At 45.1% G+C, this 27,903-nt stretch overlaps 1 protein-coding gene across 1 annotated transcript; it reads right to left on the reverse strand.

Annotated features, from left to right (window-relative positions):
- Positions 1–965: 965 nt before the first annotated feature.
- Positions 966–27,903, reverse strand: LOC125458475 (spondin-2-like). Its single transcript, XM_048543746.2, has 6 exons — positions 27,698–27,903; positions 22,845–23,051; positions 21,062–21,285; positions 19,718–19,909; positions 9,775–9,949; positions 966–1,233 (listed from the first exon to the last, which is right to left on the reverse strand). Exons 1-6 carry the CDS (start codon positions 27,849–27,851, stop codon positions 1,055–1,057), a joined length of 1,131 nt encoding a protein of 376 aa, XP_048399703.1. The 5' UTR covers positions 27,852–27,903; the 3' UTR covers positions 966–1,054.

A 27,903-nucleotide genomic window follows, 5' to 3' on the forward strand; every position in this document is an offset into this window, starting at 1 on the left:
TATTGGCTTCATAGGCCCTGGGATTTAACATTTAAGTTTATGAGTATTGTCTTCATTGAATCCCTAAGGTGCACAAGGAGGCCATTTGACCCAATGACAAGCATCCTGCCTGGACCAAGGCCCCTCTCCCATCAGCATAACCCTCCTCATTCCCCATGGCCAATCCACCCTAACCTGCACATCTTTGGACTGTGGGAGGAAACCGGAGCACCCAGAGGAAACCCACGCAGACACAGGGAGAACGTGCAAACTCCACACAGACAGTCGCCTGAGGGTGGGATCAGACCCTTATCCCTGGCGCTGTGAGGTAGATATAACCCTATCACCACCATGCACCCCTTTTGATTAGGCTCCCTTCTCCCATCTATCTTCTACTATTCACACCTACCATGAAGTGGTGTCATATTAGACTTGAAATGTTAACTCCGTTTCTCTCTCCAGAGATGCTCCAGACCTGTTGAGTTTCTCTGGCAATTTCTATTTTTTTTTGTTTAAATTTCGGAGCTACAGCATCTGCGGTATTTTGCTTTTATTTCTTCAAAGAGTTATCCATCTTATAATCTGATAAAACAGTGTTTGATGGTTCTACTCAGACAGACCTTGCTTTAACTTAGCTGGTGAAATGGGGTCTTTGATCTATCAAAGTTTCAACATTTTTCTGAGATAATTTATGCCTCATTTCAGGCAAATTCTTCACAATTCTGAAAGGATTAGGATCTATTCAAAATGCAGCAGAAGTCCAAGCATTGACACAGAACTTTTTTATCCTCTAGGTGTGTGGAATAGATTGCCAGAGAAGGTCATTGAAGCAGACTATATCCAGTTTTAAAAGACATTTAATTGTGTTTTTATTGTGGGAAGATTTTGAGGGCTACGATTTATGAGGAAACACTGAGAACAATGGAAAAGCAATGGATTTGTTGGCTTCAATGAACTCTTTCCATGCCTAAATATTCTTAAGCACACATTAGTCACCAGTACAGGCTCTTAACTTTGACCTTGAAGACCAAAACTTGTATCAGCAATTATGCAAGCCACACATCTAGCGATATCGTCAAAAGCAGTTCCTGGGGATACATTTCCTCTTCTGCTCCAGGTCTGGGCATGGGGTCCCACTGCTGGAAGGCCATGTGTGAATAAACCGTGTCCTACTTCTGGTCCCAAACTGAGTGCAATCTCCGTTGCACAAACCCCAGGAAGACCAGCTGGAAACTTTGCAATCCAGAGGCGTTTCTGTATTTCAAAGCAAGATCAAATTGGAATCAGTGTGACGCTGTTCTTGGAGGCTGTCTAACTCCAAACAACAACATAAGTATTCAGGAAAATGGATTGCCCTCCTTGGAACAAAAGGCATGAAGGGGTATTTAACCAAGGTGTTCAACATTATAAAGGGTTTTGATCGAGTCCAATGAGTTGATATTCAGAAGGCACAAACTTGATACAATTTGTAAAAGAATGGGGGGAGGTGGTTGGCAGTAGAAATGAGGGAGAAGCTTTTTTTAATGATCTGGAATGTGTTGCTTAAAGGGTGATGGAAGGCTATTCAGTAGTAACACTCAGAAGAGAATTGATTGGATACTTGTAAAGGAAAAACAGGAGAGACGAGCAACCATCAGATTGCCCATTGAAATAGCTGCACCTGCCATGGTGGCCTGAATAACTTCCAGGCATGCTGTAAAATACTCTGTTCCCATGGACTGTCTTTGGCGCTACACCTCAACTCTAGACCATCTGGACTATGTGCAATGCACTCGTACTCACCTGCATTCCCCCTTCACACTACTGAGAAAAGAGTTCAATCCAATTCCTGGCCTTATTATGGTGTGCCCTATTTTTATCTGGAGTTTGTTCTTTACCTCCAGGGGAGAAACGCCGTCAACAACAGCATTTGGCCTTAGCTACAGGCTGAAGGATGGCACACTGCTGACATTCTGGCATTATCAAGTATGATATCATTATCCATTTAACTTTAGAACCACATGAGCATCTACAAATCCATTCCATAATACAAACAGGTTGCATTCGGAGCCCAGGTGTCTGCAACCTACAGCCTCTACTGTACATTTCACAGTAATAAAGAGATTTATGATTTTGACTGCATCTAACGTGTTACAGCGTGGCCCACCATGTCTGCACTGGCTTTATATTGACAATTCATCTGTGTCTTTGTTTCCATATAATATGTAGTCAGGATTAATTTCTGGTCAGCACTGGGTTAGCTGACAAACCTGAAACATTAACTCTGATTTCTCTCCATCAATGCTGCTGAACTTTTCCAGCAATTTTTGACAAACTTAGCTGATCGATGTAGTATCAGAGATAATGGGAACTGCAGATGCTGGAGAATTCCAAGATAATAAAATGTGAGGCTGGATGAACACAGCAGGCCAAGCAGCATCTCAGGAGCACAAAAGCTAAGTACTTGGCTCATAACAGTTCGCTTAAGCACACCATGCCTGGGTTAAAACGGGGGAATAAGGAATTTGTCAGGATTCCTGGCACTAACCTCCGACCAGTGACCTGTGCCAGAAGGTGCTGGTGTATGTGAAGCTGGGGCTGGATTCCTTAAAAATCTTTGGCAGAGGTTTTGGTCAACTGTCCTAATTTCCTAATGTACCTCATTGTCGTGTTTTGTCTGATATTGTTCTTATGAAGTGCCTTCCAATGTTTCATTATGTCAAAGGAGCTATGCAAATGAAGTTATTGGATGGCCTGCTAAGGCAACCTCCTTTTTTATTGTCTATGGGGTGGTGCAGTGTCTCAGTGGTTAGCACTTCTGCCTCACAGCGCCAGGAATCTGGGCTCAACCCCATCTTCAGGCAACTGTCTGAATGGAATTTGCACATTCCTCCTGTGTCTGTGTGGGTTTGCTCCAGTTTCCTCCCACAGTCCAAAGATGTGCAGGATTGGCTGTGGGATGTGTAGGGTTGTGGCTCTGGGTGGGATGCCCTTCAGAGGCTCCTTGTGGATTCAGTGGGCTGAACAGCCTGCTTCCATGCTGAAGGGATTCTGTGAGAGAATGGGATTTTGGAGGAGTTGTCATAGAAGGCACATGGAATTATATTTTAACAAGAAAGAGGAGGAGACAAAACCCACCAGCAGTGGCAAACAGGGATTAAGAAGTTTAAAACTAAAACTGAAATTGCTGGAAAAGCTCAACAGGTCTGGCAGCATCGATGGAGAGAGAGAAATCAAGAGTTAATGCTTCAGGTCTGGTGACGCTTCTCTCTGCTTTTTAATTAAGAAATTGATAACTGATAACAGCAGCAAAATATTTCACTACAAAATGTTTCAAGACCAGACGAATTCATTAAAGGATAAGTTAGGTTCTGGTATTAAAGGAGAACTTGCAGTTACAGCTGTCTCAAATTAATCACAAATAGAGTTCTGGGCATGGTCCATGCCCAGCGATTTTGGTTCAAAATTTATAGCAGAAGTGGAAATCACTGAAACATGTGTCCCGAAGTGTTAAACAGCCACGGGATACCTGGAACAGATGGGATACACGCAAAAAACCATGAAGGAAATAAATGAGGCGACAGACCAGGCCCAAACCAAGATTTTTAACATCTCTATGAACAAAGGACTGGAAAATGGATGAAGTTATGGCCCAGATAAAAAGGTGTAGAGCTGGATGAACACAGCAAGCCAAGCAGCATCAGAGGAGCAGGAAAGCTGACATTTCAGGCCTAGTCACTTCTTCAGAAAATTTTCTGCATCTGCAGTTCCTACTATCTCTGAAGGACTTTGGAGAACATTATTGGCCGTTGCAGAGAGAGTCAGAATGGGTCGGAAGTGTAGTTTTAGAAATGATACTGAAATTAAGAGACATTGCTAAGTTGTCTGACTGCTAATAAATTAAAAAGACTGTGCCCTGAACCAATTTCATTTTGCTTTGGTGTGGGTCCTCTGCACTTTATACAACTCAACACTCTCTTGCGGTATAGCTGGGCTGATACACTGTATTTAAAAAAACATTGTATAATTTCAAACAATCGTTCTGAGGAAAACCAAACGAACTGTGGATGCTGTAAATCGGGAACAAAAACAAAGTTGCTGGAAAAGCTCAGCAGGTCTGACCCTTCCTCAGTTCACCAGACCCGAAATGTTAACTCTTGTTTTCTCCTCCACAGATGCTGCCAGACCTGCTGAGCTTTTTCAGCAACTTTGTCAATCATTTTGAGGGTCTGGCCATCTCTAGCAAAGCTGACATTTATTCGCCATTCCCTAGCTGCCCTTGAAAAGGGTAGGGATGGTCTTCTTGCATTGTAGCAGTGTGTACTCAGGGAGGTTCACTCAGATGTTCCAGGATTTTGATCTAACGGTGATGAGGGAACAGCAGTGTATGCCTGGGTCGAGATACTGTGTGACTTGGGGGGTGGAATTTGGAGGCAATAACTCTCTGCGTACCCACTGCCCCTTGTCTTGCTGGCTGTGTCACCATCACACTTCTGAACCTGCAATAGGATTTAACGCAACCTAGCACTTTAGAAAGGCCTGGTGGTATTATCACAAAGACCCAGATAATGTTTTGGGGACCCAGGTTCGAATCCTGCCATGCGGTAATTTGAATTCAATAAAAATCTGGAATTAACAAATCAAATGATGACCATAACTTGACTATCAGAGGCAGAAAACCCATTTGGTTCACTCATGTCCCTTAGGAAAGGAAACTGCCATCCTTACCTGGCCTACCCAGTGATGCCCACATCCCGTGAATCAGTAAGGAGGTTTAAAGGAAAATATTTATGTGAAAGAGTGGCTGTATTTATTCTGCACTGTTCCTTTCTGTTCAACGATTGTAAATAGGCCCTGCAGCATGTCAACTATTGAATATTTGTTGCTGGTGGGTGAAGTTTACAGATTGTAGCCTTATGTCTCCACATCAAAAAGAAATCACTTTTAAAACAGAGATAATGTGAACTGCAGATGCTGGAAAATCCAAGATAACAAAAGTGTGGAGCTGGATGAACACAGCAGGCCAAGCAGCATCTTCATCAGAGAGTGGTCTAGGCCCGAAACGACAGCTTTTGTGCTCCTGAGATGCTGCTTGGCCTGCTGTGTTCATCCAGCTCCACACTTTGTTATCACTTTTAAAACATTTGCCTCCTTCATTCCGTTGTGCGCAGTGTTAACACTTGGTAACTTGGCTGCGTGAAATTTGGCAGAAACACCACCAGATAGGAGGGAGAGGTGCTTTTGCAACTTAGTCCCTTTCATCTGCCGTCTTTTCAGGGAGTGGGTGGAATAGAGGAAAGACCAGAAAAAGCACCAGCCTAAGGAGCAAATACACCATTTATTTGAGGGGCCTGCAATATTCTTCTGCCACAATGAAACACAAATTAATAGCTTTTCCAATTTAACTTCAGAATTGGATTTGCTAGGGGCGAGGGGAATGAATTGGGGAAAATGGTGAGAAACCAGGCCTCAGAATTAACCCAGAAGATTCAGAGGCAGGGGTTGGGCCTAGAAAGTGGTAGAATATTTAGGTTTGGCTAAAACACAATTTATTAGAGTGGTACAGTGGTTAGCACCGCTACCTCACAGTGCCAGAGATGTGAGTTTGATTCCACCCTCAGGTGACTGTCCATGCGGAGTTTGCACATTCTCCACGTGTCTGTCTCCCACAGTCCAAAGACGTGCGGGTTAGGGCAGACTGGCCATGGGAAATTGCCCCAGAGTGTTCAGGGATATGCAGCCTAGGTGGGTTAGCCAAGGGAAATGCTGGGTTATAGGGATAGGGTTGGGGGTACATCTCAGTGGGATGGTCTTTGAAAGTTCAGTATGGGCTGAATGGCCTGCTTCTACTCTGAACGGATTCCATGAGGAAACATTAGGATTGTACTAACTCTTTTTTAAGAAAAGCAAAGAATTCCAGATGCTGGAAGTCCAAAAACCAAAGCGTTATAACAATGTTGGCAAATTTGTTGATAAAGTTTAGATACAGACCATTTGATAATAAACTGGGCAAATTCATGATGCAATTTGGTGCCAGCAATGAGATTTGCCTGTTTGCTAACTAATAGGCTGAGCTTGATAATTGTAAGTTGTTTTGCTTCGCAGAGACCTCCGACCTTCTGTATGAGTAACTCATTATCAGTGAGGCTCAGATACAGTTCAAAAAGGAATGGACTAAAATGCAAGTAGCCATCCCACACCTTATTGCCATTCTTCACTGCTGAGCTTAGGCTGCGAATGTGGACTATTCCTCTATGGTAGACATCCCAATTCCTCCTGTCTGATCCGCATTAGTTCCTTGTGGACAGGGAGGCATTGTTTGATTACAAAAGTTGCCAACACTCTACGCCCCTGTACCACTGGCTCAGGGACAGAGGCCAATGTTGTCACCTCTGTTCCCTCGTTGAATGAAATAAAGTGCTGAGCAGAAATTGACGCTGTTGGTTGCTTGTAGTAACACCGCACGCTTTGTCAGTGTGGTTCCTGACTGTGGGCTGTTGTAGGATGCAGTACAGTAATTATAAACCAGCTGCAGCTCCACAGTTTATGGAGGCCACATTAACTTTGTATGGGTCCTGTTATACATAACCGTCCCCAGTTTGCTGTATGGACTGCTGATCTTCATAAGTACAGAATACCTTTCCGGTCACTCAGTCTTAGAGAAGATGCTTAAGCAAGCGATTTATGTACCTGCATTTATGTAGCACCTTTCGCAACCTCAGGGTGTCCATAGCCCTAAAAGGCTTTTGGGGTGGCACAAGGTTTAGCACTGCTGCCTCACAGCACTAGGGACCTAGATTCAATCCCACCCTCGGGCAACTGTCAGTGTGGAGTTTGCACATTCTCCCTGTGTCGGTGTGGGTTTCCTCCCACAGCCCACAGTTTGCAGGCTCGGTGGATTGGCCGTGCTAAATTGCCCACAGTGTTCAGGGATGTGTGGATTATGTGGGTTTGAGTGGGTGCTCTGAGGGTCAGTATGGACTTGTTCAGCCAAAGGGCCTGTTTCTGCACAGTAGGGATTCTAATTTTTTTTTATACAGGAAGCTCTCAGAAATTGTGATATAGCTAGTGGTGTATTTACAAAATAGGTTAAACTAGATTCCTTAGAGTGTGGAAACAGGCCCTTTGGCCCAACAAGTCCGCACCACCCCATGGAGCATCCCACCCAGACTCATCCCCCTATAAGCCCTGAACACTACGGGCAATTTAGCATGGCCAATCCACCTAGCCTGCACATCCTTGGGCTGTGGGAGGAAACAGGAGCACCCGGAGGAAACCCACGCAGACATGGGGAGAATGTGCAAACTCTGCACAGACAATTACCCGAGGCTGGAATTAAACCCGGGTCCCTGGCGCTGTGAGGCTGCAGTGCTAAACACTGAGCCACCGTGCCACCTCTTCACATGTATCTGTTGTCCTTGCTCCCCCTAAAACCACACACCATCCTGACTTGGAGCGACATCATTGCTCCCTCACTGTCGCTGGATTAAATCCTAGAACTCCCTTCCCAACATCACTGTGAGTGCACATGAACTGCAGTGGCTCAAGAAAGTGGCTCAACAGCACCTCCTGCAGGACAGTTATGTTGAGGTTATGAGTAGACAAACAGGAGGCTGGAAGAACACAGCAGGCCAGACAGCATCTGGAGGGAAGGAGCAGTCAACGTTTTGGGCTGGAGAAGGGTAATACCCGAAACGTTGACCGCTCCCTTCCTCCAGATGCTGCCTGGCCTGCTGTGTTCTTCCAGCCTCCTGTTTATCTACCTTGGGCTCCTGCCTCTGCAGTTTCTTTTGTCTCTGAGTAGAGGCCATGGGTTTGGGAAGTGCTGATGAAGGAGCACTGGTGAGTTGTCATTGAGTTTTGTAGATGATGCCACTGCAAACCACTGACAGAAGGAATGAATGTTTAAGATGGTGGAGAACGTGTTAATTAAATGGGCAGCTTCGTGGCATTGCCAACAACACGGTCCATCAATGGGTTGATGAATGAGAGTAAATCGATGGGTGGTAAGTGCTTTTTGTAGATAGGACTCACCTCATATTTCTTACCTGTTGAGGAAACGCTAATATTGTGTGTTTTTTTCCTTTATTCATTCACAGGATGAGGGCATCACTGACTAGGCAGCATTTATTGCCCATCCCTAATAGCTAAGTATTGCTGTGGGTCTGGAGTCACATGTAGAACAGACCAGGCAAGGATGGCAGTTTCCTTCCCTGTGGGGCATCAGTGAACCAGAAGGTGCGGAGCTGGGTGAACACAGCAGGCCAAGCAGCATCAGAGGAGCAGGAAAGCTGACATTTTGGGTCGAGACCTTTCTTCAGAAAAAGGCTCTCAACCCGAAACGTCAGCCTTCCTGCTCCTCTGATACTGCTTGGCCTGCTGTGTTCATCCGGCTCTACACCATATAATCTCAGATTCTCCAGCATCTGCAGTTCCTACTATCTCTAGTGAACCAGATGGGTTTTTTTTCCTGACAATTGATTTGGATTCATCATTACACTCTTAATTCCAGATTTTTTAAAAAAAAATTGAATTCATATTCCACCATCTGCCATGTTGGCATTCAAACTCTGGCCCCCAGAACATTGTTTCAGAGCTAGTAGGAACTGCCGATGCTGGAGAATCTGAGATAACAAGGTGCAGAGCTGGTTGAACACAACAGGCCAAGCAGCCCCAGAGGAGCAGGAAGGCTGATGTTCCGGGCCGAGACCCTTCTTCAGAAAAGGATCTCGACCCGGTACATCAGCCTTCCTGCTCCTCTGGTGCTGCTTGGCCTGCTGTGATCATCCAGCTCTACGCCTTGTTATCGCAGATTTCGAGAACATTACCTGGGTCTCTGGATAAAGGGCCCAGCTATAATGCCACTAAGTTATCACCTCCTCTGAAACAGTTTGGACTAAGGTAAGCGTGATTCTAGTGACCAAGCAGTCAGTACCACTGCTGAGAAATTGTCAGGGCCCATAGCTTTTGCAAATACCTATGTTAATCAGGTGAAGTAGCTCTAAGTAAACATTGGCACGAGGAATCTGTTTTTGACTTGTTTTTGGGGTTTGGTGTGTGACAGGATCTGCCAGTATTTATTGTCTATCCCATATTGTTCTTAAACTGAATGGCTTGCTAGACCACTTCAAAGGGAACGTAGGAGTCAACCATATTGCCATGGGTCTGGAGTAGGTGGCTCAGTGGTTAGTACAGCGGCCTCACAGCAACAGGGACCACGGTTCGATTCCAGCTTCGGGTGACTGTCTGTGTGGAGTTTGCACATTCTCCCCGTGTCTGCGTGGGTTTCCTCCGGGTGCTCCAGTTTCCTCCCACAATCCAAAGATACGCAGGCTCAGTGGATTTGCCCCACAGTGCTCAGGGATGTGTAAGATTAGCTGGGTGAAAGGGGAATGGCTTGGTGGGTGGGGGGGTAGGATGCTCTGAGTGTTGGTGTGGACGTGTAGGGCCAAAGGGCCTGTTTCCACACTGTAGGGGGCTGTATGAGTCATGTATAAACCAGACCAAGTGAGTTTTCCTTCCTTACAGGATATTAGTGACCCAAGTGGGCTTTTTAAATAAACGGTCAGCATATGGTTGCCATTACAACAGCTTTTTATTCTAAAAATTTATTGAAATCAAATTTCACCATGTCTTGAGAATATTAGCCGAAGGGTTAAGGATTGCTCTCGAGTGGCACTATCTCACAGCCATGAGCATGCCCAACATTTCACAGGTTTATACTGGGACTTGTTGCTAACTGGACACTTCCTGGGAACCAGTCATTCCAATACCCTTCCTTTATCAAACAATCCACAAGGAATGGGGCTGACTTACCCAAAACACTCTCCATTTCCCCGCCATGAGGTGTGGAATTTAAGTTGCCAGTGTGTTCATTCACTGACTGCTGATCCTTTAACTTTTGTAGTGTGACTGTTGCCATCGGTGGAAGGTGTCTGAGTCGAGGGTAGTAGAACGAATTAGCGCCATGATTGGGAAAACTCGAGGTTATCTGCAAAACGCAACCTGTTACAACCTGAAGTTACAGATTAGCCAAGAATAAAACCCCTTGTTCAGAGAGAGAGCGAGAGACAGACAGCTTTCAGAATGTATATATAATTAAATTGCCCCCTTCCGGGGTTAGCGAAGCAAGGAAGAAGTCTTGATCAGGTTAGATCGGAAAAAATCAGATGTCACTTTCAAAACAGCCTCTTGTGATTAAACGTTCTCACTTTAGATAGAGAGACCACCATTTACGGTTCTTCTGCCAAAGTTAAATGAGGGTCTGTTCAGTTATTGGACCCTTTCTGATGCCGCAAATAGATGTAAATATGATCTGTACAGCCTTGATAAAAACCAAAAGAACTCAGGATGCTGTGAATCAGAGACAAAAGCAGAAATTGCTGGAAAAGCTCAGCAGGCCCTGGCAGCATCTGTGGAGAGAAATCTGAGTTAACGTTTCAGGTCGAGTGACGCTTCCTCAGAATTGGAAATCCTCGGGTTTGTTTGCTGGATACAGTCAAACTCCATTGTTCGTTCGTTTCTTCATCTGCTACTGTACAGAACCAAACTGCTGTAGTGACTACGTACAAGATATTTTTATGATTACAGTATATTTTTGAAAATTAAAAACCTGTACTGAATCTCACTGTTAGGTGGCAAGAAGGGTATTTGCATGCATTTGTGTCCCATCAATACCTCGACTTGGCATATTCTAATCTTCCTCAACACAAAGACCGGGAGTGATGGAAAGGGAGTCTGTTTGCAGGGATTCCCAGGCTGTGAATTGTGAGCATCAGTGCAGTCAGTTATAAACTTCAACACAGCAACAGACCTCGAGCAAAGTGCTACAGAGTCTCCTAAAGGTGTTAATAACCGACATGGCCCTACAGCTCACTCTTTATTTAAAACAAAGCGAAACAGTAAGGCTGTTTCAGAGATAGTAGGAACTGCAGACACTGGAGAACCTGAGATACCAAGGTGTAGAGCTGGATGAACTCAGAAATGCTGCAGAATTCAGAACTTCTGAAGAAGGGTCCAAACCCGAAACGTCAGCCTTCCTGCCCCTCCGATGCTGCTTGGCCTGCTGTGTTCATCCAGCCCCACACCTTGTTATCTCGAACAGTAAGGTTGGTACCTTTCACTTCAAAACACAGAGGATTAAAAAAAGCTTTACATTCTACACGAACATGTCAGTGTATGAGATAATTCATCCCAGGTCACGGTGAAAATAGCACCATGAAACACCCCCTACCGCCCCCAGGGTATCCCCTCCCTTACCCACCATCTCACAGCTGGGTACTGGGCCTGCTCTCCTCGCAATGAGACACAGGAAAGGGATCGAGGGGGATGGAAGTGGATGCAAAAGCAGTCATTGATTGTACATGAGCAGGAGAGGCTGCCATCTATGAGTGAGCAGGAAGTGCAGAGGCCAGGAAGGGTTAGCAGTGATGGAAGTTGTGTTGGGTGCGAGCCCTCAAGTGGACATGATGCCCATGATGGCGCTGAGGTTGGAGCCCATGGTGAGATGCCTGCACAGCGGTAGAGTTAGAGCGAGTCGTGGCCCTATGGGTGTGAGGCAGCAGAGAGAAAAGACAGTGCGACTTCCCTCTAGATGCTGCAGGACTGACCTCTTTGATGGTTGACCTCTTGTTGCAGTCAGTCAGGAAGAGCACAGACCTTCTCCCCATCGACCCATCCACCAGCGTCGTGAGATCTAACTCCGCGAAGCGGTTCGGTGCCAGATCATTTTGTTTCTGTGCCAGCTGGTCAGAGTTTCAGAGTGAGCACCGCACAGTGAAAGTTAGTTCCCATCTTGCGGTGTCGGAAGTGGAGTCCTGGGCTTTAACTCTTCTAGCACCAGAGGCCTGTCTTGACTTTCTACATTGCTGCCCACACGAGTTACCAAATAACCTCTCACTTGCACAAATGATAAGGAAAGGAACATGTCAGTGTATGAGATCATTCACCCAAGGTCACGGTGAAAATGGCACCATGAAACCTGCTCATGGCCATTCTTTCAATTCAGGTGGGAAAATAGGAGCAGTAGATTTTGTTCATATTCAAGATGGCAGCAGAGTAGGATGTTCCAGTCAGAACTCCCTGGAGCTCCTCTGCTTACCAGGCCCTTTACCTTTCGCGCCTCTTTTTTTTGTCTGCCCTCACCTTTCTCCTCCCAGGCCCTGCACACCCACCTGGAGAGTGGGTTGCGAGGTGAGCAGGCTGAGTCCCGTGGTGGACCGGGGCATGTTGGCTCCTTGTTGGTTTGCCCAACTGATGATTGATGGGTTTGGGTTTGATGAAAGGATCAGGATGAACCTGAGGCGGTCTTTGATCGGTTTGGAGCAATGGGAATTGTCTTCGTCAAGGCTCAGTCTTGACAAATGCTGGCCAACATATTCAATGAGATAGTGGAATCCAGATTTTCTTGTCGTATAGTTCATGTCTCTTTCCATTTTGGCGAAATTAGCACCCCAGGGGGTGATCACATAGTCCATTGTGAAATGCTATTGCTCTGAAACAGTACTCCACTTAATCCTATTCCCCTCCTGCACACACATGCTCTTAAGTTGTCCATGTTTAAAATAATTATCATTTCTATTGAAACAATTACAAATTCTGTTTCCATCCTTATTTCTGGTGGAAAAGCGACTGCTCTGACAACATTCTGCATTTAAAATAGCTAACCTTTCCTTTTGATCCTTCGGTGAAGATTTTATATTTGCGTTCTCTAGTTACAGATGGATCAGCAGAAATTGTCTTTCACAATTTAACTTGCAAAAGCTGCCCCCAAAATTTAAGCTGCTCCATTAGATCTCCTCTTTATCGTTTACTGAAGACAATGGAGTCCATGTGGCAATAAAGGGATATTGTACTGTCTTGAAATCCACTTCCATTTGGCTCCCATTTAACTAAAGCTTCTGTTTCCACCTCTCATTTGGTGTAGATCTTTGTGGGAATGTTTAGCGTACAATTGTATCAGTGATAATGGGAACTGCAGATGCTGGAGAATCCAAGATAATAAAATGTGAGGCTGGATGAACACAGCAGGCCAAGCAGCATCTCAGGAGCACAAAAGCTGGCGTTTCGGGCCTAGACCCTTCATCAGAGTGGGGGATGGGGTGAGGGTTCTGGAATGAATAGGGAGAGAGGAGGAGGCGGACCGAAGATGGAGAGAAAAGAAGATAGGTGGAGAGGAGAGTATTGGTGGGGAGGTAGGGAGGGGATAGGTCAGTCCAGGGAAAACAGACAGGTCAAGGAGGTGGGATGAGGTTAGTAGGTAGGAGATGGAGGTGCGGCTTGGGGTGGGAGGAAGGGATGGGTGAGAGGAAGAACAGGTTAGGGAGGCAGAGACAGGTTGGACTGGTTTTGGGATGCAGTGGGTGGAGGGGAAGAGCTGGGCTGGTTGTGTGGTGCAATGCGGGGAGGGGACGAATTGGGCTGGTTTTGGGATGCGGTGGGGGAAGGGGAGATTTTGAAGCTGGTGAAGTCCACATTGATACCATTGGGCTGCAGGGTTCCCAAGCGGAATATGAGTTGCTGTTCCTGCATCCTTCGGGTGGCATCATTGTGGCACTGCAGGAGGCCCATGATGGATATGTCATCTAAAGAATGGGAGGGGGAGTGGAAATGGTTTGCGACTGGGAGGTGTAGTTGTTTATTGCGAACCGAGCGGAGGTGTTCTGCAAAGTGCTCTCCAAGCCTCCGCTTGGTTTCCCCAATGTAGAGGAAGCCACACCGGGTACAGTGGATGCAGTATACCACATTGGCAGATGTGCAGATGAACCTCTGCTTAATGTGGAAAGTCATCTTGGGGCCTGGGATAGGGGTGAGGGAGGAGGTGTGGGGGCAAGTGTAGCATTTCCTGCGGTTGCAGGGGAAGGTGCCGGGTGTGGTGGGCTTGGAGGGCGGTGGGGTTGGAGGGCATTGTGGAGCGAACAAGGGAGTCACGGAGAGAGTGGTCTCTCCGGAAAGCAGACAGGGGTGGGGATGGAAAAATGTCTTGGGTGGTGGGGTCGGATTGTAGATGGCGGAAGTGTCGGAGGATGATGCGTTGTATCCGGAGGTCAGGTTCTTCAATTTGGAGCGCAACTGAGATGCAGGTTTCATAGCATCTAAAGTCACCAGTTAGAACAGAAACAAATCGAATCTGAAGATGTATTGGCAAAGAAAAACCATGGTCTCTTTGAACAAGATTTATTGGCCTCTTTTGGAGTATTAGACTGAACCTTACATTTTATTTAGGCGATGGGAGTTGCATTCATTTTTTTAGGAGAGTTTCTTGCCACGGAGTCTAGTGAGTTCTCTCACCGTATCCTGCGAAACTCGCTTTACTAATTGCCTACCGTGGCCTATGGTATTTCTCCGCTCTGATTTCTGCTACATTTTACCTGGTGTAGTCCCTGGAAAATCTCGCAGCTCAGTGATAACTGCAAAAGACCAGTGTCCCTGCGTCTGTGTCATCTTTAAAAAAGACCTGTTGTGCACTCGGACAAGCTCTGTCAGTGTGGAGCTGCCTTGCACTGTTCTTGATATTTATCCAGGGCAGGGGGAAGTCCACTCTGTGATGCATGGGCACTGCCCTGCTGGATGGGGGCGCTACCAATGCTAGGCTTCATCACCAACCCAGGGACTGGCAGTGGAGCCCACAATACCAGTCCATGCCACCTTCCAGTGAGCTTTCCACCTGGGTGAATGCAGTCCGGAGGATGGCCCAGGACTACAGGAAGTAGGTCAATGTCTTTCTCCACTCTGCCAGGATACGTGCCATCATCTTCTCTCTGATACCTCACACTCACTCTATCCCTGCTTCCCAACCAAGGCTCATGCTGTATCACTCTAATTATTATCTGCAACACATTTCCTCAATCGCCTGCAACCACCCCAACTGCCCTCTGCAATTCCTTCTCACCTACCGCGGGCCTACTCATTCACCTGCACTGACACTGCACCCACTTTCATCTCCTGGAGCATCTGTCCTCCCACTTCTCATTCCTGAGGAAAACAGGGTAAAGTGAGTCAATTTGACTGCCAGGATCAAGAATGTCTCAGAGAGGGCGTGGAATGTCCTCAAAAGGGTGGGGGGCCAGCAGGAGGTTGTCATACACATTGGAACTAATGACCTAGAACAAGAAAAGGACAAGATACTGAGGCGAGAATATAGGAAGTTAGGCAGGAATTTACAACAGGAGTACTCAAGGGTAGTAATATTTAGATTAACCCCAGTGCCATGAGCTAGTCAGAACATGAATAGGAGGATGGAGCAGATAAATAAGCGGCTGAGGTGCTGGCGCAGGGGAGAAGGATTCACATTTTTGGATCATTGGGATCTCTTCTGGGGTAGAAGTGATCCGTATAAGGACAGATTGCACCTGAATTGGAAGGGGACCAATGTACTGGCAGGGAGATTTGCTACAAAAGGATTTAAACTAGTAAGGGGGGATTGACAGTGATACCCAGGGATGGAGTGAGGAAAGAGATCAGTCGGAGACTGGTGCAGTGGGAAAAGGAGCAAGTCAAACAGTCAGGGCAGGCAGGAACAAAGCAGAGGACAAGGTAGGGCTGATAGATTGAACTGCATCTAGTTCAATGCAAGAGGCCGAACAGGTAAGGCAGATGAACTCAGGGCATGGAATTTCTTAAGTTGCACAAGAAAATGTTCTGACTCAGTATGTGGATGTACCTACTAGAGAAGATGCAAAACCTAACCCACTTTTGGGGGAAATAAGGCAGGGGCAGGTGACTGAGGTGTCAATGGGGGAACATTTTGGGGCCAGCGACCATAATTCTATTAGTTTAAAAATAGAGATGAAATAGGATAGACTGGACCTAAAAGTTAAAGTTCTAAATTGGAGGAAGGCTAATTTTGACGGTATTAGGCAAGAACGTTCAAAAGTTGACTGGGGGCTGATGGAAACTAGAAAGCCTTCAAAAATGATATAAAATCCAGAGGCAGTATGCTCCTGTTAGGTTGAAGAGTAAGGCTGGTAGGGAATGTTGGATAACAAGAGAAATTGAGGTTTTGATCAAGAAAAAGAAGGAAGCATGTGTCAGGTATAGAGAGCAGAGATCAAATGAATCCCTAGAAGAGTTTGAAGGCGGTAAGAATATACTTAAGAGGAAAATGACGAGGAGCAAAAAGGGGACATGAGATAGCTTTGGAAAATAGGTTTAAGGAGAATCCAAAGGGATTTTCTAAATACATTAAGGGCAGAAGAGTAACAAGGGAGAGAAAAAGGCCCCTTAAAGATCAGCGAGGCTGCCAATGTGTGCAACTGCAGGAGATGGGGAAGATACAAAGCGAGCATTTTGCTTCAGTGTTTACTGTGGAGAAGGATGTGGAAGATAAAGAACATGGAGAAATAAATAGCAACACCTTGAAAAACGTCCATATTACAGAGGAGGAAGTACCGGACGGCCTAAAATGCATAAAGCTGGATAGATCCTCGGGATCCGATTAGGTGTACCCTAGCCGTCTGTGGGAAGCAAGGGAAGTGATTGGTGGGCCCCCTGCTGAGATATTTGTATTATCGATAGCCACAGGTGAGGTGCTAGAGGACTGGGGGTTGGCTAATGTGGTGCCACTGTTTAATAAAGGTGGTAAGGAAAAGCCAGGGAACTATAGACTGGTGAGCCTGACATCAGTGATAGGCAAGTTGTTGGAGGGAATCCTGAGGGGCAGGATTTACATGTGTTTGGAGAGACAATCACTGTTTAGAGATAGTCAACATGGCTTTGTGCGTGGGAAATCATGTTTCACTAACTTGATTGAGGTTTTTGAAGAAGTAATGAAGAGGATTGATGAGGGCAGAGCAGTAGACTTGATCTAAATGGACTTCAGTAAGTTTGACAATGTTCCACAAGATAGACTGTTAGCAAGGTTAGATCACATAAAATAGAGGGAGAATTAGCCATTTGGTTACAGAAGTGGCTCGAAGGTAAGAGACAGAGGGTGGTGGTGGAGGGTTGCTTTTCAGACTGAAGGTCTCTGACCAGCGGTGTGCCTCAAGGATTGATGTTGAGTCCACTGCTTTTCATCATTTATTCAAATGATTTGGATGTGAACATAGGAGTTATTGTTAGTAAGTTTGCAGATGACACCAAAATTGGAGGTGTAGTGGACAGCGAAGAAGTACAATGTACCTTAGAGTATAAGGGGACTTTGATCAGTGGGTCAATGGGCCGAGGAGTGGCAGATGGAGTTTAATTGAGATAAATGCAAGGTGCTGCATTTTGGAAAGGCAAATCAGAGCAGGACTTATACACTTAATGGTAAGGTCCTGGGGAGTGTTGCTGAACACAGAGAGCTTGGAGTGCAAGTTCATAGTTCCTTGAAAGTGGAGTGACATGTAGATAAGATAATGAAGTTTGCTTAGTATGTTTACTTTTATTGGTCAGTGCATTGAGTATAGGAGTTGGGAGGTCATGTTGCGGCTGTACAGGACATTGGTGAGGCCTGTTTTGAAAAATTGTGTGCAGTTCTCATCTCCCTGCTATAGAAAACGTGTTGTGAAAGTTGAAAGGGCTCAGGAAAGATTAACAAGGATGTTTCTACTGTTGGAGGGTTTGAGCTACAGGGATTGGCAGAATAGGCTGGGGCTTTTTTCCCTGGTGTGTTGGAGGCTGAGGAGTAACCTTGTAGAGGTTTATAAAATCACAAGGGGCATGGATAGGGTGAATAGCTAAGGATTTTTCCCCCAAGTGGGGGAGTCCAAAACTAGAAAGGCATAGGTTTAAAGTGAGAGGGGAAAGATTTAAAAGGGACCCAAGGGGTAACTTTTTCACACAGAGGGTGGTACATGTATAGAATGAACTGCCAAGGAAGTGGTGGTGGCTGTCATAATTGGAACATTTAAAAGGCGTCTGGATGGATAAATGAATAGGAAGGGTTTAGAGAGATATGGGCCAAATGCTGGCAAATGGGACTACATCAGTTTAGGACATCAGGTCAGCATGGATGACTGGACCGAAGGGTCTGTTTCCGTGCTGTACAACTCTATAACACCATGTGCTAAGTATCGTTTAGCTCCTCACCACTAACTAAGAGAATAAGCTGTCTCTGGCCATCCTGAACATGCCCTGGAGAGATATGGATTTGATCTGGTTTGGTTTGAATTGATTTGATTTATTATTGTCACATGTACCTAAGTACAGTGAAAAGTTTTGTTTTGCATGCAGTACAAAGTGCATTGGGGTAATAGAACTGAGTGAAGAATACTACGTTACAGCTGCAGAGAATGCGCACAGAGAGCAAGATCACATTAAATTTGGAATTTGAGAGGTGCATTCAACAGCCTAATAACAGTGGGGAAGAAGCTGTTTTTGAGCCTATCGGAGTGTGTGCTTAAGCTTTTGGATCTTTTGCCAAATGGAAGAGGCCGGAAGAGATCATGGCCGGTGTGGAAGTGGTCGTGGATGATGTTGGCTGCCTTCTCGAGGCAGCAAGAAGTATAGATGGAGTCAATGGATGGGAGGTTGGCTTGCGTGATGGGTTGGGTTGTGTTAACAACTCTCTCTCGTTTCTCACGGTCCTGGACAGAGCAGTTGCCATACCAAACCACTATGTGCCCAGATAGAATGCTTTCTATGGTGCAACTCTAAAAACTGGTCTGAGTCTCTCTGGACATGACCTTGCAGGCTGCCCTTGACTTACTGAGGTGGATCTGTGGAGAGAAGACTATCACCTTGACTTGACTGAGGGCAACAACGGCCCTGCTGATCATCAGGATGAGCTTTCTACCTTTGCATACACGCTAAATGGCACAGCAAAGCACCAGTAATATTATCCTGCAGTCTCTGGCTGAGGGAACAAATTAAGCCAGTGGAAAGGATGGCCACTGTGAGCATGCAGGGATGCTCGGAGAGGATGGAGCTAGCAAAGAGAGCGGAGATGCAGCTTGGTGCAGACCATAAACTGGATTGATGTCCCTGGGCACCGAGTGTCCTTGCTGGTGCAGCCTGCGGTACAGTACCAATGTGCAGGAGGAACTGAATGAATTGTAGATTTGAAACTGCAAGTTTCTTTGGCTTGGATAAATGAATTGTAATCAATCATGTGCTTTAATAAACAAATCCAAGGATGTACAGGTTAGGTGGATTGGCCATGGGAAATGTGGAGTTACAGGGAGAGCGTAAAGGGGTGGGTCTGTGTGGGATGCTACTCAAAGTGTTGGTGTGGACTCAATGGGCTGAATGGCCAGCTTTGCCACTGTAGGGATTTAATGATTCTAAGAAATGTTAACTGACGCTCTCAGAGTTCGATGCAATGTAATTAATGTTGATTTCGTAAGAAAAAGAGCTGGGTAGCAATGTGTCTGACCAGCACTGAGATCTCCAGGAGTTTGTTTTTGATTAACTCAGACTCTAGAGATTTTGTAAATGTGTTTCTGTCAAGTGTTTCCACCACATCAATGGGATGGTTATCACCAGTGGGTTCAACCAAGTCTTCGTAACGCAGGAGGCTTTTACCAAATTTCTGTTCTGGAAAATGGTCAAAAACTGGAAAGAGTCAAGTTTTATTGAATTATTTTTTCATCTTTTCTCTTCACAACCAAAACGTTAACTCCAGTGGAGACTGATGAGTGCGGTCATGTGGTACAAATCACTGTTGGCGAAAGTGATCTCTTAATATACTACAGGGGCCACAGCCGACATACTGGGTGATTTCTGTGTGGAGATCAATGCAAAGTTCAGACTTATCTCTCATGTATTTCCCTTGCCTTGTTCATTTTGCGTCTCAAACCTAGTCGCAAACGTGCAGTCGGAAGTCGCAACTAATTACCTGCGTTATTTTGTCCTGGGGAACCGTTGCAAAATTAGGCGAAGAAAAAGCGAAGCCACTGTCTGTCCCAGCATCATAAGGGTAAAGGTCAAGGGTGACAAACTCCTTCCAGTGATTCGCCTCACATAGAATGATGCTGTCACCACCGACAAACCAGTCAGGGCTAGGCACTATGCGAACCATGAAGGATAGCTGAGGAACAATCAAACCACAGTGAAAGGATACAGCTTTCCATGTGACTCATTAAAACACCGCCTTAGAATAGATCTCCCCACATTGCCCCACAACTCCTAATCTCTTCCCCTTGATTGCCATTAAAATTCCAAAAAGAAAGCAGTGGAAAAGAAAACACATAATTGCTTGTGAGAGAGAGAGAGAGAGAGAGAGAGAAAGAGGAAGAGGAAGAGGGATAGAGACAGAGAAAGAGAGAAAGGAATAGAGGCAGAGAGATAGAGAGAGAGAGAGACACAGAGAAAGAGAAAAGAGAGAATGAGCGAGAGATAGAGAGAGAAAAAGAGACAGATAGAGAGACATAGAGAGAAAGAGAGAGAGATAGAGAGAGAGAGAGAAAGAGAGCGCGATAGAGAGAGAAAGAGAGATTACACAATAATCCTGGTAACCCTGCATTTCCTATGGCTAATCCATCTAGGGAGTGGCACTGTTGCTCAGTGATTAGCACTACTGCATCGTGTTGCAGGAGGGCTTGGTTCAGTTCCACCCTTGGGTCACTGTTCCGTGTGGTGTTTGTGAGTTCTTCCCCCTCCTGTGTTGGTTTCTTCCCACAGTCCAATGATGAGCAGGTTAGGTGGAGTGGCCGTGGGAAATGCAGGGTTACAGGAATGCGGTAGGTCTGGGTGGGATGTTCTATGGAGGGGACAGTGTGGACTCAGTGGTCAAATGGTCACAGGGATGTAGGGATTCTGAAATTCTCTGAACCTGCACATGCCTGGGCCATATCTTTGGTCTCTCTCAAACCAAGAGGTTTGTGAAACTTGGCCCACGTAGCTCAAGCCACTGACTAGCTTGGCCTGCCTGAACATTTTACGGTCCCTGGAGAGATTTGGGAAAGGCTTGTTGCCTCAGCACACCGAGACATGTTGGTATCGGTAGCTTGCATCTTCTAAATGTTAACTGTAACATCAACTAACTTCCAACTAGAGGTCCAAATTCTGCAACTAAAAGTCAAACATATTGCCAGGTCTACACTGGCATTCACAATGTTTCCAGTGGCACCTCAGTAGAACATATCCATGGGTTTCTGTGCTTCCCCCAACACCAGCCTCAAATTACAGCATTGGGTGTCTATCTAATATACAAAACAGCATTGCATCACCAATTCCTTACCAGTGGATGTGTTGGGTAGACTGTAACTTTCATTAACCTCTGTCCTATTCCACTTGGAATAGCTGGTCCCTTGAAGAGTCCAGCGATACTGTGCATCTTGCTTTTGGTTTCTTCCACTTCCTGTGCAAGTATAGTGTGAGTTCCTTTCTCAGCATATTCCCGTACTCCAGCACTGGCCAGCGAATCCAACTGCCAGAGATGGTAGTCATCATTGTGAGTGACGGCTGCATTGGAAGATTAAGTGGTTAACTCAGCGGAAAGCATTCCTCAAGTTACCGAGTGAGCTCTTTGAATCATAGAATCCTTATAGTGCAGGAGGCCATTCAGCCCATTGAGTCTACACCAACCCTCCAAAGAGCAGCCCACCTAGAACCAGTTCCCCTTACTCTATTCCCAAAACCCTGCATTTCCCATGGTTAGCCCAACTAATCTGTACACTGTGGGCAATTTAACATGGCCAGTTCACCTACCCTGCACATCTTTGGACTGTGGAAGGAAACCTGCGCAGACACGGGGAGAATGTGCAAACGCCTGTTGCCCAAGGGTGGAATCAAACCCCAGGTCCCAGATGCCATGAGGCAGCAGTGCCAACCAATGAGCACCATGCCACCCACTGGGTGATAGTGAAGTTAAGATGATAAACAACTAAACTATTCAGGCTAGCAAAGATTAAACAATTACTCAGGCGCAGATATTTTCTGACAGGGTTAACAAATTAGAGAATATCTGGAGACAGATAGTAGGAACTGCAGATGCTGGAGAATCTGAGATAACAAGGTGTGGAGCTGGATGAACACAACAGGCCAAGCAGCATCAGAGGAGCAGGAAGGCTGACGTTTCGTGCCCAGACCCTTCTTCAGAAAATGAAGAAGGGTTTTCTGAAGAAGAGTTTAGGCCCGAAACGTCAGCTTTCCTGCTCCTCTGATGCTGCTTGGCCTGCTGTGTTCCTCCAGCTCTACACCCTGCTACATCAGAGAATATCTGGACTCTGTTTTTCCCACTCTCCTGATTTTTATTTTTATTAGCTGCAATTGGAGAGAGATTTGAAGTAGACTGCTGACTCACCATCAACTGTTTAACGCAGTCAAACGCTATTCCTCACTGTCTATTTTAACAGCACTTTATAGGGGCACCTTATACCTACATGTCCGCCTTGCTGACCAGGTTTCTCAAACCGTATCAATCCCGTCTACCTGACTTTGTCCTATATCCCTCTAAACCTTTCCTATCTGTGTGCCTACCTAAATGCCTTTTAAATGCTGTAACTGTACCTGCATTTACCACTTCCTCGGGCAGCTCATTCTATACGTGCGCTGCCCTCTGTATGAAAAAGTTGCCCCTCAGCTTCCTTTTAAATCTTTCCCCTCCCACCTTAACCCTATGCCCCTCTAGTCTTGGTTTCCCCCACCCGGTGGGTAAAGACTTTTTCTATTCACCCTATCCCTCGTGATTTTATAAGCCTCTTTAAAGTCACTCCTCAGCCTCCGACCCTCCAGGGAAAATAGTCCCAGCCTATTCCGTCTCAAATCATCCAATCTTAGTAACGTCCTTCTTCTCTCTATATTGCAACAGAGGAATTAAACTCCAGGAAAGCCGAAAGGTCAGTTCCTGCAGTAAAGTGATGGAGGAGAAATTTGAAGTCTATGTGTGCAGTTGTACACTAAGAGGGTCTATATACTTATATGAGGAGATTTTCAGTTACCTATTACTTCCCCAAAACTCTCCTTGCCCCTCCTACAGTCTGCCTTACTCTTGCTGCCCAAGAGGGTATTTGTTCTCGTACCTATGAGGGGGGACCACTGCGCAGGAGGTCTGTACATTGGGTACTGTTTGGGGAAGGCACTAGGCTTCCATTTGCCTTCAAACGTCAGTGAGTATGAGGCAGCACCATGAGATGGACAGGGCAAAAAGGAGTGGCCACCAGCAGAGACGATGAGGCACAACATCTCCAGAACATTCCACAGGCAAATGAGAGGCTCCATTGGCCCACCTGTGTGTGTGAGAGGGAAAGAGAATTACATGGTACAGTATTGTATTAGACTCTTTCCATTCATTAACATGCCTCTGCGAAATGAAAAAAAAACCATAATCTGTTATTAATTAGATGTACTAATGCATCAGAGACAGAGATGAGCCCTTGGAGAGGACTCAGGGGATGGAGTAAGGCACAGGGTGCAGAGAAAATACAATCAGGAGATGGAGGAATTCATTCGAAATATTTTAACATTGCATCAAACCAAGAGATGAACAATGAAACTGGTCATTTCCAAAAGAAAAACAGATGAAGTATCCTGATAGGGTTGTGGGAGACGGTACGGGGGCGGGCGGGGGGGGGGGGGGTGGGGGGGTTTGCGGCGGTGAAGTTTGTCTCACATGTAAAGTTTAAAATTAATCGCTATGTTTCTCGGAGTTATCATCATCAGTAGCCAGTGTCCAACTATCTCCTCTCCTCATTCATCCCAGTTATGGTTGACATTTTGAACTGGGGAGGTTTTTATCTGACAAGAAGTGTGCGGTCAATCACTGAATGATGTTACATTTGGAGATAACATTTCCAGATAATTAGAATAATGAAAGTCCATTTTTAAGACCAATATTAAATATATCCCCCAGGTGCTTTGCAGACTCTTGTTTTTAGCCTCGAAACTTGGTGGAGCTGAGAGAAACAAAGGTAAAACAACTGGGCCTGAAAAATCCTGAGTGAACTTGCATAAAATATCGGCATTAGCCAGGAATACGGCAGCAATCTGAAAAAGAAGGCTAGGGACTGATAACTGCGACCACCTTTAACCAAAGTGAAACACAGAAACTGAAAGCATTTAAAAAGACATTTCGCCTGCATATCGAAAAATCTTAATACCGAAATGTGTTAGCTTCTGCCTGTTCAATCAGGTTGTGTTAAAACGCACTTAGATTGAAGTATCTTTAACCCTTTAGCATATAAGTACCATCTGGGTGGTGTAGAGGAGGGAAAATTTGACACGACCCTAACAGAATCCAATGGATTGTTCTTCCATTCAAGCATACCACAAATTGCCCTCTAGGATAAAAACAGAACTCTTGTCGACACCTTTTGCATTAAAGCAGGGTGGGGGAAGGGAGCTGGTGAATTGAGGAGGTTAGAGTGAGAGTGTGGTGCACAATTATCCCAACTACCAGGTTTCAGTCCCTGTGCTAGCTGAGGCCATTCTTGAAGCCTCCTGCCACAGTGATCTTGTGGAAATTAGCTCTCCCTCCATTGAAGAGGACACTACCTTATGAAAGAGAGGAAACAGAGGTGAAAGCTGCGCAGCAAACAGGAACAGTAAAGGAAAATTGGGGGGAGACAGTAGGGTGAGCTTTGATATGAGATTTAATAAGAGCAGAAATAAACCATTTTAAGAAAACTTGGCATTACAGCAATGTGGAGCAATCTTAAAATATCCAAATTAAAAATTGAAAGACTTACTGAGCTGGAGAAGATGGTCAAAAATGTTCGTTTCTTAGCAGCTTTTGCCTGGATATCTTTGTCTTCCTCTACAGTCTCCTCCAAATTTCTTTATTTTAATTTTTGCTGTATTTTTCTGTTGCCTCTCTAACCTTTCTCTTCCCAAACTGCCTCTCTCTTCTACTCCACTCCCACTCCTTTCTCCTGCACCTCCTCTCCTGTCCTCACGTTCCTATCTCCTCTCCCTCTCCCTCTCTCTCTCTCTCTCTCTCTCTGCTTTCTCATTTTATACTGTACACATGCAGGTCCACTTAAGTTAACTCATTAGCGCAAACTCACACATGTTCTGCTTGGCTCAAGAGAGACTGCACATCATTTCTTTTTCCTACTCTTGAGCACTGAAATTTCTTAAGCCACGCAGCAAGCTGAGCGCAATCATTTGAGCTACTATAACTTAAGGTAAATGCCTTCAAAAAAACACTGTTGCATTTTATTGTGTAAAATTCCTTCTGGCTTGTCGCTGAAAGAGCTGATGAGGAGTGGCACGGTGGCTCAATGGTTAGCACTACTGCCTCAGTGCACTAGAGACCTGGGTTCAATTCCAGCCTCAGATGACTGTCTGTGTGGAGTTTGCACACTCTCCCTGTGTCAGCATGGGTTTCCTCCCACAGTCCAAAGATGTGTAGGTTGGGTGGATTGGCCATGGGAAGTTGTGCAGGCTAGAGGGGGTTAGCCATGGGAAAAATACAGGATTACAAGGACCAAGTGGGATGCTTTTTGGACGGTCCATGTGGGCTAAACAGCCTGCTTCCACATTAGGATTCTATAATTTGTCAACCTTCATTTGGTTTAGATTTATTCATCAGACAATACATTATCTAAATATAACTGTGAATTCTACTAATCACCATCAGTGTTGTTAAGTTTCTCCTGATAGCAAACAATGTCTTGGGAGAAAAGTCAATATTTCTGTCACATCCTCAATTCACTACCTAGTTTTCAAGAGACCTATATTACTCATAACTACCTCTTTTTCCTTTGCATAACAATTTAAAAGATAATTGTTCTGGTTTTAATATCCTTTATGTGATGAAAGGTGTAGAATAGATATTATGTTTTAGGATTTGGGCTTCATAATAGAGACAGCTGGATGCAGGTTTGTTCACGAAGCTTATTTTTAATAAGAGGCCCAAAAGCCACTTGGAGAAGTGGCCTACAAAGTATGAACTCCATGCAGACGAAAAGTCTGAGAGAGAGAGAGAGAGAGAGAAGGAAGAATAAAGAAAGAAGGAAGAGGCAGTGCCTCAGAGGATACTTCCTCAGGAGATGAGGGATTCGATTTTACTAGAACTTACAATTGGTGCCTAAATTTACTGAGGGTAGAGTGAGAGAAATATTTCACCTCATTTTGCAGTAGGCAACTGGGCAGAGGAATGAAAGGATGAATTGGGCAGTAATTATGGAGCAGTACACCACTTTTTCAGAAGAACAACAGCAGGTTATGAAACTGTTAAAGATAACTTAATCCAACGATCTTGTTCCTAAAGTTTGTCAACTAAAATGTAGGGCTTTAAGAAAGAAATCTAATCAGGCACTTACGGACTTTAATGTGAACTAGTACCTTATTTCTTTATTTTTCTACTTGTTCTGTGAAGATAATGCTTGACTTTTTAACTCTGTTTCTTTTACTATTTTGAACCAAAATGTTTGTACCAAAGTACCTTGGTACCTAATTGGCACCTTGTGTGGCAATATTACACACTTTTCACTGTACTCCTGCACATGATTACTCGTGACGATAAAATCTAAAATCTAAAAAAAATCCAGATTTGCAAGAAAAACAGAAACAGTATAGAATCAAAAACAGAAATTGCTGGAAAAGCTGAGCAATGACGGCAGCATCAGTGGAGAGAAATTGGAGGTAATCCCTCAGAAGGGTCAATACTCCATTATCAATGGTTTTGATCGCAGAAGTTGGAGAAAATGTTTAACAGTATAAGGGAAATCAGGATTATGGAAAGATTGAGAAACAGTATTCCAGTAAATGTTAAGCTTATTTAGATGAGCACCAAGGTTCAGAAGCAACAGTTCTGGCAGATACTTATGGCAGCTCACACAGACAGTTACATGTAGGATAGTAGTCACATGGAAATCTAAAGGAGAACTGGAGCATTAGACAAACTGCAGGTGGAAACAGTATTAGGTTCAGAGAACTAACAGTAGGATGCCAAAGTAACGCAGGAAAAAAGCCAGAATCTGAAAATGAAAACAAGTAATAAAACCCGGTGTACCAAAGCCAATGGATTTAAGTCAAATGGGAGGTTGATTGCAGTAATAGGAATACCAAAGGAATTTGTGTAATAGTAGCCATCCAGAAAGAAATGAGTATAAAAGAGGTCACATGGTGCAATGAAAACATGTTTCCTGAGGATCCATTAAAAAGGACTCAGAACAGTCAAAAAAGCTCTACCTCAGTAACTGATGTAGAGGATTAGACCATTGAAGATTCTGAGTATTTTTTTTCAAAAGGAGAGATATTTCTTATTCTTCAAATCAAGGAAGTTAGCCGATAAAGATATTGAGAGACACTGGAGCAAATTGCTTGCTAATGCTAATGTCCTCTAGGCATCTTGTGGTGAAAAGGTGGTCATACAGTCATATAGCACAGAAACAGACCCTTCGGTCCAACTCGTTGATGCTAAGTTTCCCAAAACTAGTCCCACTTGCCTGCATTTGGCCCTCATCCCTCCAAACCTGTACAAAGGTCTTTTAAATGTTTGTAACTGTACCCACATCTACCACTTCGTCTGGCAGATCATTCCACATAGACACCACCCTCTATGCCCCTCAGGTCCCTTTTAAACCTTTCCCCTCTCACCTGAAACCTATGCCCCCAAGCTTTGAACTCCCCTAGTCTGGGGAAAAGACCCTTGTTATTCACTTTCTGCGCGGCCCTAATGATTTTGAATCAGAACCCATATCATATTAACTTGAATGGCCTGCTCCCACACTGTAAGGATATTTCCCTCACCACCCCTTACCTGCCTTCCGTATGGACCGCTCTCTCCGCAACCCCCTCATCCACTCCACACTCCCCATTACCCCCGGCACCTTTCCCTGCAACCCGCAGGAAGCGCTACCCTACACCTCACACACCTGACCTCCATTCAAGGCACAGAACCAACCTTCCACATTAGATAGAGGTTCACCTGCACATCCGTCAACTTGGTCTATTGCATTCGCCGCTCCCGATGTGGCCTCCTCTACATCGGTGAGACCAAACGCAGATTTGGAGACTGTTTTGTGGAGCATCTGCGCTCTGTTCGCAACAGATGACAAAATCATGGTTTGGTCACGAATCATTTTAACCTCCCCTCCCACTCCCTGGGTGACATGTCCATCCTGGGCCTCGTCC

Source organism: Stegostoma tigrinum, chromosome 13, assembly GCF_030684315.1.
Source record: "Stegostoma tigrinum isolate sSteTig4 chromosome 13, sSteTig4.hap1, whole genome shotgun sequence".
In the NCBI taxonomy this organism is placed as follows: Eukaryota; Metazoa; Chordata; class Chondrichthyes; order Orectolobiformes; family Stegostomatidae; genus Stegostoma; species Stegostoma tigrinum.

Bases quoted from the DNA above. Each gene is read 5' to 3' on its own strand.
- LOC125458475 (XM_048543746.2), bottom strand. From the start codon at position 27,851: ATGATTCGTGACCAAACCATGATTTTGTCATCTGTTGCGAACAGAGCG. The intron at 21,286-22,844 runs GTACGAGAACAA...CTTCCAATGCAG, and splicing joins GCAGTGGTCCCCCCTCATAG to CCGTCACTCACAATGATGAC. The intron at 1,234-9,774 runs GTAAGTCAGCCC...TTTGAAATACAG, and splicing joins GGAAATGGAGAGTGTTTTGG to AAACGCCTCTGGATTGCAAA.